Source organism: Natrix helvetica (genome assembly GCF_964273705.1).
Source record: "Natrix helvetica genome assembly, chromosome: Z".
NCBI classification, from domain to species: domain Eukaryota; kingdom Metazoa; phylum Chordata; class Lepidosauria; order Squamata; family Natricidae; genus Natrix; species Natrix helvetica.
The window spans coordinates 72,688,316-72,702,717 of record NC_138554.1 but is presented as its reverse complement, the minus strand read 5'-3'; the positions used below and the strand labels follow the sequence as shown (position 1 = coordinate 72,702,717).

At 36.9% G+C, this 14,402-nt stretch overlaps 1 protein-coding gene across 2 annotated transcripts in view; it reads right to left on the bottom strand.

Moving 5' to 3' along the window:
* Nucleotides 1-14,402, bottom strand: part of VPS41 (VPS41 subunit of HOPS complex) — a 241,866-nt gene that overhangs the window by 141,312 nt on the left and 86,152 nt on the right. For both annotated transcript variants that reach the window (XM_081932591.1, XM_081932590.1), the window contains exons 6-8: nucleotides 9,814-9,888; nucleotides 7,072-7,134; nucleotides 5,062-5,127 (exon numbers count right to left, since the gene is read on the bottom strand). In XM_081932591.1, the coding sequence (XP_081788717.1) occupies nucleotides 5,062-5,127; nucleotides 7,072-7,134; nucleotides 9,814-9,888 (204 nt within the window). The remainder of the gene's footprint in view (nucleotides 1-5,061; nucleotides 5,128-7,071; nucleotides 7,135-9,813; nucleotides 9,889-14,402) is intronic.

The following is a 14,402-nucleotide window of genomic DNA, read 5'->3' as shown; positions in this document are numbered from 1 at the left end:
CCATTTCCATGTTATTAGCAAGGAAACTGTGCAGACGTCAAAAAGATCCTTAGGAGAAAAGCTCAACTAAATGAAACTTTATATTTACATTAGATCATTTGTCATTCCTTTCCCCCCCAGGAAATGCCAGAGACCTCCCCCTCCTCCAATAATTAGTAACAAATGAAACTAAGTTTACTATAAAACAACTTTTAGGGGAAAAATCTTAAAACAGTAAGGGGATGAACAGAATCAACAAAATGGAAAAATACACATCTTCAATTAATATACTATCTATTTCTTAGTCATCAAAAAAGATGATCATATTCATTAAAAACTGACAGTGGAAAGCTATCTGCCATTCAACAAAATGTAGACCTATGTTCTTCAATACTTATGTTCTTCTCTAAATTATAAAAATATTATTTGAAGATAAGATATATTTTTACCCAAAAGTTTAAGGTATTTTAAAAAACAGCAATCAATGGATTATTTCAAAATTGATGAGTTCTCAGTTCTTTTTTTTCCATTTTCAAAATTGTAGCTATTTAGATTTTTTAATATACTTAAAATAGCTATGTACAAAATTAATTTAAGCTAGAAAGTTAAAAATGTGGCATCTTTTTAAGTGATAGACCTTCTACTTCATCTTTTCCACCTTCATTTAGAAAGCCTTTCACCCTTTCACCCTGTTATTTTTTAAGATAAGACCATCTTTTAAAGGTATGGCCTACAGTAGCACTATCTGTCTTTTTCTTTATGCCACAAAATTCCAACAGCCTTTTTTGGCTAGTAATGGCCTGCTATTTACAAAGTAGTATTATTGTACGGTTACCATCTTCTGCCAAGTGTTCCATTCAATTTTTGCTATACTTAATTATGGTGTGAAAAGAGTAGGAATGATTCAGTTAATCATCCCTTAGCCATTGGTCAAAAGAGAATATTTCTGTTGTATGATACCAAGATCTCAATAACATAAAAGAACACTGTAATATAATTGTAGTCAAGGGCAAAATGCCATACTCCAAATTTTATGAATGCCTTTGTTACTTTATCTCAGACTTCTACCATGATAGTTGAGAATTATGATAGTTGAAGTACAACTTGATAGAATGTTAACAGATTAAGGAAAATTATCTTCATATATACTAACAATTCCTATTTGAAATTCTATTTGATAATTGTGACCAATGTGATCTTAGCACAGCTCTGACCTGTACATCAGTTCTGCACCTGCATGGGCTGGGGGGACTGTTCACAGTCACTCACACCTAATTTATATTCTGACTGTACTACTGTTGTATACTGTATATGCCCTTGAAAACCATTCAAAAGGTTCAGTGCAGTAGTCCAGATTGTTATGAATATTTCTCATTATGGTCTTGCAACATCTGTGCTTTACAAGTTGCACTGATCAATATGACTGCACTGCAATATGCTTCTAGGTGTATTTCAAGGTATTGGTAACTTGTAATGCTTAAATGGGATAGGAGTGGCTTAATTGCAAGACTGATTATTCTCAAGGGTATCTACCTATCTCAAATACTCTGATGGGGAAGGCACATTCTGGGTCCCTTTAATGAAGTCATCTTGTGGGACCAAGAAGGCAGATGGCCCCTGTCTTCTGAAACAATCTTCCTGCTGACATATAGTTGGCTCCAACCTAAAAAGCCTTTAGGAAGATAATTAAGACCTTGAGGCCTTGAGATTAGGATGAGACCCCAAATGATAAATATTTTGGTTCTGATTGCACATTTATTGTGTTTTATATTATTTTGTATTTATTGATTACAGTTTTTTCTTTCTTTTTTCTTGTAGTTTTGTACACCACCTAAAGAGCATGTGGTCTCAATTGAAAAAAGTGTATAAATGCTTAGTAGCAGGGGTGAAATTCAGCAGGTTCTGACAGGTTTTAGAGAACCAGTAGTGGAAATTTTGAATAGTTTGGAGAACCCAAAAATACAATCTCTGGCTGGCCCCAGGGTGGGGAGGAAATGGGATTTTGCAGTATCCTTCGCCTGCCATGCCCACCAAGCCACACCCACAGAACCGGTAGTAAAAAAAATGAATTTCACCACTGCTTAGTAGCAATGATTTGGTGCAATTTCTAGGTTTCTTTCAAAGGCATCCTTGTGTAAACTGCATTGCAATAATCTATTTTGGTGGTGATCAGTATAAAGATTAATGATACCAGATCTGTCCTATGTAAAATGGATATTATTAAATCATGAGTAGCTGAAATAAGATATCCATCACTTATGCTCATGTGAGCATTCACAGACTGGACAGAATACAGAAGTACCTCAAGTTGTCAATCTGCTTGTTCAGGATAAGGTCCCCCCCCCCCCCCGAATAGGAAAATAACTCTTCAAAAGACAAGTCATCAGCAAAAACAATACGCTCAATCTTGTCTTTATTCAGTTTTAGTTTGCTATGCCTTATCCAAGCAATAATTCAGTTCAAAGAGTAATTTTGTATTCATATAAATTTCCTAGCTAAAAAACTTTATTCTTTATTAACAATAGATTATTCCTTTTGTGCAATTATCATATAAATAAATCAGAATATTTTTGTTAGAAATGCTACTTCTATATCCATCATTAATTAATTTGCTTTTGTAATTTAAGTATCTCTAATAATTTGTACATTGTGATTTATTTTTTAAATTATCCCAATCATAATATTTGCATCTTTCATATATACACCTCAATGTTTGTGTAAAATGAAAGGCAAAGAGGTAGAATTATTAAAACACGACCAGGGAATTGGGGTTGGAAAATATAAATGAGAAACATACATAAGAGAATACATATAATCTATACTGGAAAAAGCCTTGATGTGAATCAAAAAGAATCATAGCCTATCAAAGTCATACATGCAAGAAACACTACATGTAGTTCAGAATGCAAATTTGTTTGTATGTTCTATCCATCATCACTTTTTTATATTCAAGAATCTGCCACCAGGTTGACAGTTACATGTTCATATGGACATTTACTAAGGATTGCACGGTCACACAGCAAGACCTTCTTGATTCCACATAGCAAATAGTTTCATTAAGCTGCAAATCATTTGTCTTCAGATCAAAGCAAAACACAAATGATAATATTTCCAGGCTACAAATTTTAGCACTGAGCCTGAAGCCTGCTTGCTTTAATATGTATTCAAAGTCCTGCATGCACAGCTTTGAGCAGCCACTTCAGTTGAAGGACTAGTAGATACCTGGATCCTTTTGTGTGCACAGAGCTATCTCTTTCACTGTAATAACTGAACAAATCCAAACAAAAAAGATCAGTATATATACATGTACACAAGATATAAAAATAAATGCACCTTGTGTACTGTATATTCTATAGTGATGTATATTTCAGAAGTTCAAACATACTCATTCTGCAACAAAATCAAAGAATCTTATATCATTTAAATAGAAGTCTATTTATTATTGCGCGAACTCTTGTAGATCATAAATACTTGTTTCTTACAACTAAACTCCATGAAGTTTATATTTCATGAATGTTTATTGCCAGCCACCCCCAATCTGGGTTTATATCAGATGGATAGATTAGTCAACATGTCTATAATTAAGAATTCTAAATTCTAAATGCTAAATTGAACTGATAAGCAGAATATTCAGACTGAAAAAAATTGGCCTACTTGATATTTGCATTCTTTACTACAGGACCATGTGCAGCATTAACTAATTTTAGTTATTTTTAAAAGTATCATAAGATATTTGTGGTAGTAATAGATATATACCATATATGGTCCTGTAGCAAATAGGTATGAACATGAGAATTATCTAGAATGATAAGAGACAAAACAAACCAGATTGTATACTATCTATAACCTATACAATTTGCATAATGGGATTTTAGCACACATGACATCATATCTTCTATTGAACCCCTTTACTGTATCAAGGAAAGAAAATATTAAGCAATATTAATATTGATTTGTCTTTATCCCACATGGGGTACACTTGTAAATACATCAGCCAAAAGACAAATCACATTCAGTTCTATAGTAATACATACGAGTAGACTATATGCTTGTTACAGCTTACCTACTCAACAGGGAATCTTTTATCAACTTTTGAAAACTCAAAACTATCTTCTATTGCATAATACTAATTTAGTTTAAAAATAATTATTTTTGAAAATATGAAGTAGTTGAACAAAAAATACATCCCAGTTTTACATTCACTGAATATATGTATATATGTATATGTGTGTGTATGTGTGTATGTTGTATTTGTGCTGATAAATAAATTATATGTATGTATGTATGTATGTATGTATCTATGTATGTCTTGGCGTATTCGGGTCTTGACAGTATCTTGGTGACGTTTCGATGAGGTCACACTTGTCATCTTCAGGCTGGTGCCTTTGGCTTCATGCTTGTGTGAGCAAAGTGTGATCGGAGTTGCCGTTTTTCTATAAATATAGGTGGAGATGTGTGGAATGTTGGCTTTGTTGCTTTAAACAGATTGGTTGGCTGTGTTGTCACATCTTGATTGGTTGATGGAATTGATGTTTGGTGACGATAAATGAGTTCCAGCCACAAAAACCAACACAGGACCCAGAACAACACAGGACACCATCACCAATCACCCTCACCAAACATCAATTCCATCAACCAATCAAGATGTGACAACACAGCCAACCTATCCATTTAAAGCAACAAAGCCAACATTCCACAAACCCACCTATATTTATAGAAAAACGGCAGCTCTGATCACTCTTTACTCACACAAGCACAAAGCCAAACCCACCAGCCTGAACATGACGAGTATGACTTCGTCGAAATATGCCAAGACCTGCATACCTATACCCGTGAAAATCTACGAAAACAAATGTATGTGTGTGTGTCTGTGTGTTGGTCTTGTTGTATATATATAAATAAATAAATAAATAAAATTTATATAATACATTTAAAAATACAACTTCTTAAAAAGCCTCTCATTAAAGTTACAATTAGGAAACCTGAGATTTCTCAGCGGATATTTTCGTCATAAATCTCCTTATTTAGGCCAAACTGAATTCTACTATAAATTTTAAAAGTTTATGAAATGAGAAAACTTACTTTGTTTCCTCCTGTTACAAACTGCTTACAATGCGATCTCACAAACTGAGGGTGAACAGCAACAATCTGAATATAACAGAGGGGAAAAAATACATTCATATTGAGATGCTAGGAATACAGTGGTGCCCAGTTAATGAGTTGCTGAACAAGTAGAATTTATGACCAGTCCTCAAAATTCCACTTGTTGCAGCATCCCGGCAGTCATGTGATTATGATCTGGGCAATTGATGTGCAATTACAATGTCGCAGCAACTTGCAATCATACAATTGTCATTTATGTTCTTTACTACTAGCATTTGATAGCAAGGTCAATGGGGAAGTCAGCAAAAGATTCTAAATGGCAAACATGCAATGTTTCACTTAATGACATCCCAGGATTTGCTTAATGCTGACAATTGAAATTGCCAAAAATGCTGTTGCCAAGTGATGCAACCATGATATTATGCTTTACAACAGAACGACTTAGCAACTGAAATTCTGATCCCAACAGCTGTCCTACCTATATCTGTTATATCTTCAAAAATAAAAACCAAGCATTATTTCATATAGAATTATATAGAGCAATATTAACTAAAATCAATCATCTGAACTTAAAACCAATACTACTTTCTTTTGACCTTATCAATTTTCTTTGTCCCATTACAGGGGTGTCAAACTCAATTTTGTTGAGGGCTGCATCAGAATTATGATTGACTTTTGGAGGTCGGGGTGGGCATGGCTGGGGTGGACATGGCTGGGATGGGCGAGCAGCACAACAGGGCCTGCAGCTCCATTCAGTCTGCTGGAGCGCATTGCGCTGGGGGAGAAATGAGAGACCCCATTGTCCTGCAGGGCCTGCTGATGTTTGAGTGAGGAGGAGGAAAGCGGCAAGGCTGGCCAGGGGAGTAGGTCAGGCAGGACTGGCTGATTCCCACCACCACCACCACCAGCAGTTTGGGTGCCCCACCTGCGTCCGAGCTGAAGAAAGCAGAAGTGCAGCAGTGGGATTGCCCTCAAAGATAGCTCTATTTCCAAGTGCCCCATTTGAATGCAGGCGGGGTCAACGGGACAATGGGATGTCATTCATCTGCCGGTGCAGCAAACTCAGGCAAGTTGGACATGGGTTGAAGACACTCAAACAGGGATTCCTGCACTCAAAACAATAAGGCCGGCACACTTGAGTGAGCAGCGCACCTGGGCCACTGACAGCATTGATTCCTGCACCCGACCTTAGATCAGACCCATGGGGGTGCCCTGGAATCAGCAAGGGACTGACCAGTCATCTTAGCCCTGTCCCATGGGCATACATATAGGAGGCAGCAAGTATACAGGGGCTTGCGTCCTGGGTGAAAGGGAGGTGCTCAGAATGCAGTCAGCTTGCAGAAGAAGACGGTCTTCAGGGAGGCCATGCCCCATGTGCACTCACTGCCTCCTATCCATGAGCCCAGGGCCTGGGGCGGTGCGTGCCAGCCCCTCATTAGCTCCACGGAAGGCTGATTGCTTTCTGGCCCAAGATGGCCACCACCAGGTTGTAGATCAGCATCCAGTTGGCCTGGGCCAGGATGGGCCAGTCCTTTGCTGTTTCTAGGGTGTCTCTGCCGGCCAGATCTAACCACATTTCAGGTTGGATCTGGCCTGTGGGCTTTGAGTTTGACACCCCTGTCCTTGTATCTTCCAGCTTTGTAGAGTATCATTCTGACTAACTGTACTATGGCCAAGAAAGATGGTAACCAACTGAACTCTTACTTCCACAACTGGATTCCATCCTACTATGGCCTAAGACCCTACACAACATGGCTCATATTATAACATATCTCTGATCTGATGATGAATAAAACAGTATAAATCACAAACAATCATTAGGTTAACTTAACAAATCAGAGAGTAGTTTGTTAGTTATTCCTATCTTATCAGAATAGGTGCAACTATTTTTACACAACAGTACTATATTGTTGAAAATAAAGTAAAATATTTAAATAAATTAAAGAATGTAATAACAAATAATAAATTAAATTAAAATAAATTATTTACTTTAATTAGGCAATCAAATGTTTCAAGGAATTCTTCTCCTGTGTACAAGCCAAATACCTGCACCTGAAATAAATAATATGCTTTTAGTATTGTATTGATTTATCTGATATTTAATTGAAAAGATCAAAAGAATTATCAAATATATCCAATTATACTTTAAAAAAACAACTGGCAGCAGTATTTTAACCATTTGAAGTTTTTTATTTTTTATTTCTTACTATAAATATTAAACAACAGTACCTTTAAAGCTGTAAACTGCATGAACCAGATAATGTGAGGAATCTCCTCTTTTGATGAAGCACTTTTTTGGTGCTTCTGATCAAGTAAAATGACTGCACCACTATTTTTACTATCTTTACTCTCTTTCCTCATAGCCATACCAAAACCCTTTTATTGCTTCAGGTATATGGGTTAGCCAGCTTTTAATTGCTGATGTTGTATTATAGAATAGAATATTTTATTGGCCAAGTGTGATTAAACACACAAGGAATTTGTCTCTGATGCATAAGCTCTCAATGTACCTGCAAAAAACCAAAGTAATAATAATCATAATAACAAAAGATAATCATAATAATGATACCAACAGAGAAGTAGTAGAACAGATGAGAAGGATAAAATAAATATAGCTGTACTACATGGATAATATACTCAGACTAAGACAACTGTGGAAATTCAGCAGTGTGAAGGAATGAGGGGGGAAAGTGGTCTCTTGTCTAGTTGTTTTAGCATGCAATGTCCTGTAGCACTATTTTAAGGGGAGGAGTTGAAACAAGTTTATTTATAGGAGTTTATCTGTAGATATTTTCTCAGCCCTCTTTCTGACCCAAGCAGTAGTCCTCAATAGAAGGCAGACTAGACTGTTTGCAATGTTTTTTTCTTCAGACCTAACTATTTGCTGAAGTCTTTATTATGTCCTGTTTGGTTGGTATATGAAAACAGACAGTTATAGAAGTACAAACGATAGGCTAAATAATTCCTCTGTAGAACTGTATCAGTAGTTCCTGGGACAGTCTGAGCTTTCTGAATTGGCACAGAAAGAACATTCTTTGTTGTGCCTTTTTAATGATGATTCTAATGTTAGGTGCATGATTTTACATTTTCATTCACATCTCAGAAGATATGCACATTTGTACTTGGTAGACTGTTCTATACTACTTTGTTTTGGCATAATAGATAATATTAATTTAGATCTGCCTTGTTACTTGCCACACTATCCATTCTATCATTCCTGTAACAAAAAATACATAGAATCTTGGGCTTTTTCTATGTTGGAACCATTGGTGGGTTCCAGATCCCGTCGCAACCAGTACACTGTGATGGGGCCGGCCGTCCACCACATGCATGCACACCGCGCACATATACGCACCCACCACCCTGCGACGCTCCAGCTGCTCAGCAGAGCATTGCACAGGCGCTGTACACTGCATTCACATATGGCCTGGTTGGCTCAAATACAAATAAGGAATATGGGTGCGTGAGCTCTCCAAAGCACCATTCCGGTACGGTGCCTGCTGCTCCCAGCAGGCACAGGTATGCCCATACCGGTTGGAACTGATGAGGACAAAATAATGTTTTGCTGTCAGATAATTTTCCAGATCTCTTAATGTGTGGTACACTTTTTTTTCAGCTTAAAGTCAAATATTCAGAAGTATTACAATTAATGTATGGAAATTCTCTCTTTTAAATGATGAATACTAAGTGAAAATTAGCTTGATTACTCTGCAGCTCATACAATGTAAAGTTTTTGCAATGGTCTATGGCTACACATGTAATGTAAAACTGACACTTAATACTATTAAAATATGTTTAACTAAGCACAATAAGCCTGTTGTTTAATTTGGTATGAACCTGCCAAAGAATTCAGTAATAAACAAGCTTGGACCACTTCAGTCAGACTTTGAGGAGTGGTATCAAATGCACACAATATACAAGCAATATCATTTTCTGTAAAAGCATCTGAATAGATTATACCAGAGTTTTATCACCCTGAATTACTATTAGTCAAGGTTGCTGCACACTTAAAATAAACAAATAAAGACATTCTAATAAGTGAAGAAATCAATCCTCAAAATCACTAAAATGTCAAGCTCCCTTTGTTCCCAAAAACATGGGTAATTGTTGGCTGTGCAAAAAAAAATGATGTATGTTCCCAATTGAGATAGGGGTTGCCACATTTTTTAAAAAGAAACAGGGTGTGTGCATGCATTATTGATTTCACATTTCTTTAATGCTGTAATAGTTCTATAAAGCCTGATAGATGGTGACTGCTTATCAAAATATTCCAGAAGTAGCAAACATAAAAGTTTTAAAATATATATGAATGAAAAACTACCAGTCCATAGAAATTTTGCCCACAGGAATCCAATTTTCTGGATTTATACCAAAGAAGCATTAAGACACATTCTTGCAGGAACATCAGACTAGTCAGTGAACTATAACTGGCACCGCAGCAATAATTGCAGTGACATGTGCCTCTACCATAGCTGTTAATCAGCTTAATACCAGTAACAGTATTGACATTTTTTGTAATTACTTTTCCAAAAGTAGATTTGAACCAAATATATTTGACTTTAATGATGAGTTTTCTGAAGTGTGTTTGGTAGTAAGGCAGATGCGCCAAGGTAATGTTATTATAGAATTTCACTGTACACAGATTTTCCAATGGTCTGGAAAAATAACACTGAAGGACCTTTACAGATAAAGAGAAAGAAAAAAGAGGGGGGGGACTTGCTCTTGATTTACCTTGCCATCTTCAGAACACACACCCATGTGCTCACCACTTTCATCAAGGCTAATCTGATTGATCTTGACTGGACTCTGTTGAAAGTTAACAATCAGAAAAGAAAAATAATTAAGAAAGAAGTATCATCTAAAATAAGCAAATTGTTTCAGCTTTCTATTCAAGATAAAACTTACCTGCTATGTCTTCAACACATCAAGTTCAGTAGTGTCCATTAATTATATACAATAATTTACTAGAATTGTAGAAAAGATAGCACATACATGTATGTATGTACGTATGTAATGTAGAGAGAGACAGAGACAGAGACAGAGGGAGGGAAGGAGGGAGAGACAGAGCGGAGCTCAAGCTGGTTTTTTAATCTGATAGGATATCCAGAAATAAAATAATATGCATCAAAAATGACTGGGACTGGTTCACAAGAGTTGACTACTATTCCTACGATACAATAGTTATCAATCTTTTCTATCTGCAAAAAACACTATTTTAATCTATCTACTAAGCATCCCTTACTTACAAGGAATTGTTGAGAACAATTTAATAATGGTATATTCACTGTACTTCTAGAAATCTGCACATTAGAGGAATGACCAGTAACCATAACTAGTGATGGGATTCAACCCACTTAACAACCAGTTCACCAAAAATGTGAGCATGCATACATGTGCGCACACACAGCTTCCATGCATGTGCATGCACGTGCACATAGTTTGTGTGCACGCACAGCTTCCGCGCATACGCGGCTTACGCCATGCGGTGAGGATCGACTGAGCGGCCTTTTGGGGCCTGCTCCGCTCCATCTCTGCTCTCCGGGGCAGCGGATGCTTCTCTCTCAGCTGCTGGGCTTGCTGGGAGAGAGAGAAATTTAGGAGCTGTGAGTCGCTGCTTTCCTCTAAGACCCATCCAGAAAGCGTGTAGCACAGACAAGCAGCAGCCATGTTGAATGCTGATTTTCTGTTCTACAGCGCTTTCCAGATGGGATTTAGAGGAAAGCAGCAGCTCACAGCTGCTAAATTGTACAAGAGACGGTCTCTCTCCCAGCAAAAGAAGCAGTGGCGACCTGGAGAGCACATGGAGTGTCTCTGTGAGCGACCAAGGTTGGCAAGGGACAGAAGCAGTTGCATGATCTTTCTGGATGGGACTTCTTACAGGTAAGAAAAACTATCCACTGTGTCGCCAAACTGCTTCGGCTCTCCTGCGCTCACATCTCCCCCACCCCCGGCAGCCATTCAGCTTAGCACAGCAGGCTGAATAAATTGCTTTGGCCCTTGGGGAATGGTAGTTTGAGGCCAGAGGGGGGTGGCAGCCTGTGGGTGGAGACCCAGGGCAAGGCTGGAGCTGAAGAATGGCGCATTCCCCGACCTGACCAAGGCAGGCAGTGAGCAGGCAATGGCTCCAGAGCAAGGCCAGATCCAGGGAATGGCGTGTCACTGGCCCCGACCTGAGGCAAAGGGCAAGCAGATGGCATGCTTACCTTTGATGAACAGAGCAGGCGAGGCATAAAGATTAGCTGGATGGTCTGGACCGTATGGCGAAGGAAAGATAATATATAGGGTAGTGCAGGACAGGGTAAGCAGGGCTAGCCAATGGTCAATTTTACTGGTTCTCCGAACTGTGCAAAATTGGAACAACCGGTTCACCCGAACCGGTCCGAACCAGCTGAATCCCACCCCTGACCCTAACCCAACTTGCCCATTATTACCGGTACATATAATTCTTAGATCAGTTAGAATCCAATATTTCATTGAAATCTCCTCTTATTACTATTTTATTATAAATATACTCACTCAAGTGTTGAAAACATTAATGAAATTTAATATGAGAATATAAATTATGTTCATAAATATTAACCATAACTACTGCAGATACTGATATTTTACTACATAAAATTATACAAAAATCCATTTACATAAGTGATAACTTGTTGTACATCTTTGCAAGATAAAATAGTCACACTTAACTTTTGTGAAAGTATTTGTGGGTAAACCTGTCTCATCTAATCCTTCATTAATAAAGATTGTCCTGTTCCTTAAAGAAGTTTTTCCTATAGATAAATAATTTCTGATTTTAATCATTTTAAATACTGTATGCTAAGATTACACTTTGGTTCTTACATTTTTTCAACTTTTTTATATTAAGACCAATTAAACATCAAATAATAAATTTTTGAACATTTATCAATGATGTTATTTCCATACAATAATTCATTTTCTGAGCTATACCATTTAACAAATATCTATAATATTCTAATATTTAAAATGTTAGGTAAATGGGGGGGAAAACAAGGTAGGGAGAATCACGTTTATCAAACTTTCCTGCTAGGAAAATAGTAGACCAGAAGATCATAATATACTATCTTTCTCAAAATTGTTAGACTAATATGGATTTTACTATGGTCCAAATTTCTACAATGGTTTTGTTGCCCTGGAGAAGCACCTACAACTATTCCGGTAACAAAAACTAATAGTATCACAACTCAAGATTATCTTCTCTTCCCTTTATTGTATTGTCCCAGACAATACATTAATCACCTCCTCCATGATTTCTGATATTTCATTGGCATAGGGCTTGCAGTATCTAAGCTGAGATTGTGGAATACCCTCTGAAAAAGCAGTTAGTTCTCTCTTTTTTAAAACTTAAAAAAATAGTTGTCATGCCCCAGCATATAACTTTTATATACTGTTGTTGGTCTCTAGTTCCATCTAGTGGCCAGAGACAAATACCAGGTGTATTGTTTGAAGCTGACCCCACCCATTTACCCATCAGCCTGCACTCTCAAAACAAGCGCATGCTGGGAAGCCATTTCCTTTAGCATTTGGAGAACACAGAAGCATAAAGAAGAATCCATCTGTGGCAAACAGTCATCCAAGGACAAACCAATCGCACAAATAGAGCATCGCTGGTGAGATTTAAATTGCTTGCATTTATTGTTACATTCCGCAGTAACTCAATACTATCTTGTATTTGGTTGTCATTGTATGTATCCCTATTTTCCCCAGTTTCGCCATATCCTGTTCTTTCAATAAAGCATTCGGATATATGCACATGGTCTGTTTTATTGGAAGATAAGTGGGTTTAGCTGCAGGTCAAGCTGCACAAGACTAATGTATAGTGAAGACAGAACAGCAGTTAAAATATTCTGCTATAACCACACTTTGGGGGGCATATTTTATTGCATTATCACTGAAGTACTATTAAAAGGACAGAATATATATAAAATAGTAACTTAGTTTCAACAATCAGATTATCACTTTAATTCTAAAAAGAGAACGAAAAGGTTTTTGCAATCTTGGAAATACAAAAGCAGATAGTTCCCAAGAGCAGACGTATGAAAAAGAGCAGCTGACTGATAAATGGAAGGAATTCACACCTGCATGAATAGACTGATCCTATGCCAACCAATAGAAGGGGTTTTTTTTTAAAATGAGGATTTTGTTGCAGCATGGTCTATGTTGCATTGTCACACACATTACATATGGCCTAATAGTAAGGAACAGTAATTAATTCAAATGGCTCCTGCCACAGACAAAAATCAAGATTTCACAAGAAATATCTGTGTGAAGTAAGAACTAGGTATTCTCCACTAAATCACTACTAGTTGCAAAGTTATTTCTCATGCAGGCCTGTTTGGAATTCTGGACAATATAAGTAAGTTTGACTGTTCAAAAAAATCAATAATGGTAAGCTGACATTATTAGAACAAATATTTAACTTTAATAAGGGGAAAAAGTTTAGGAAAAATTTAGAGTTATTTTGGCAGAAAACTGTTGAGTAACTTTATTTGAAGGAAATCTGCCATTTACCATCCTTTCTGACAATCAATTACCTAATGTAAAATGCTTGAAATAAATATACTTAGTATAGATTATGTCAGCTTTTCAATTACAGATAAATTCATGACCAAAGAACCCCTTTTAACTATATGGCAACTTCTTCTCCCTTGATGGTCATCAGCATTTCACCTTATAAGTCCCTGAACAATGAACCTGCAAAAATCAATCTGCTAATGTATAATAAGTAAAACTCTTCTGATAATGAATAAATAATTGATTCTTTTACTGCTGCATCTCAATGGATGGAAGGGAGGATGAATAACATCCATTTAACCTATACTAAACTCCAATTACAGGGGAGAAGCAATATTAGTGAGCCAGAAACCTGAACATTTAAAAAAGTTTCCTGTACAAGTTATATTTTCTAGCCATGGCTAATAACCAAGGACTTCAAATTTATTTTATATACCAAGTATTATTTTTTCAAGTCTTCTTAAAAATAAATTAGTGCCAGAATGAGTTTTGCACAATGTGCTATACATCCCAATAAGTTTGTTTAAAGCAATCCAGTCTAAGTATTTGAGTGCTCATCTGGAACACTAAAATGGTTACACTGTATTTATTTATGAATTTACATATTTAGTCTTATTAGAATTTTATTCTCCATACTCTTATGGCATGAGGGAAAAACAAGCAGCAGGCAAGGAGAAAAAATGGCTTCCTTCCCTTGTGCTGGCTGCTCTATTCCCCCCCTCCACGCTACCAAAGGATCCTGCCTGGGCACTACACTCCTTAGGGAAATGAGGAAGGGAGCTGCT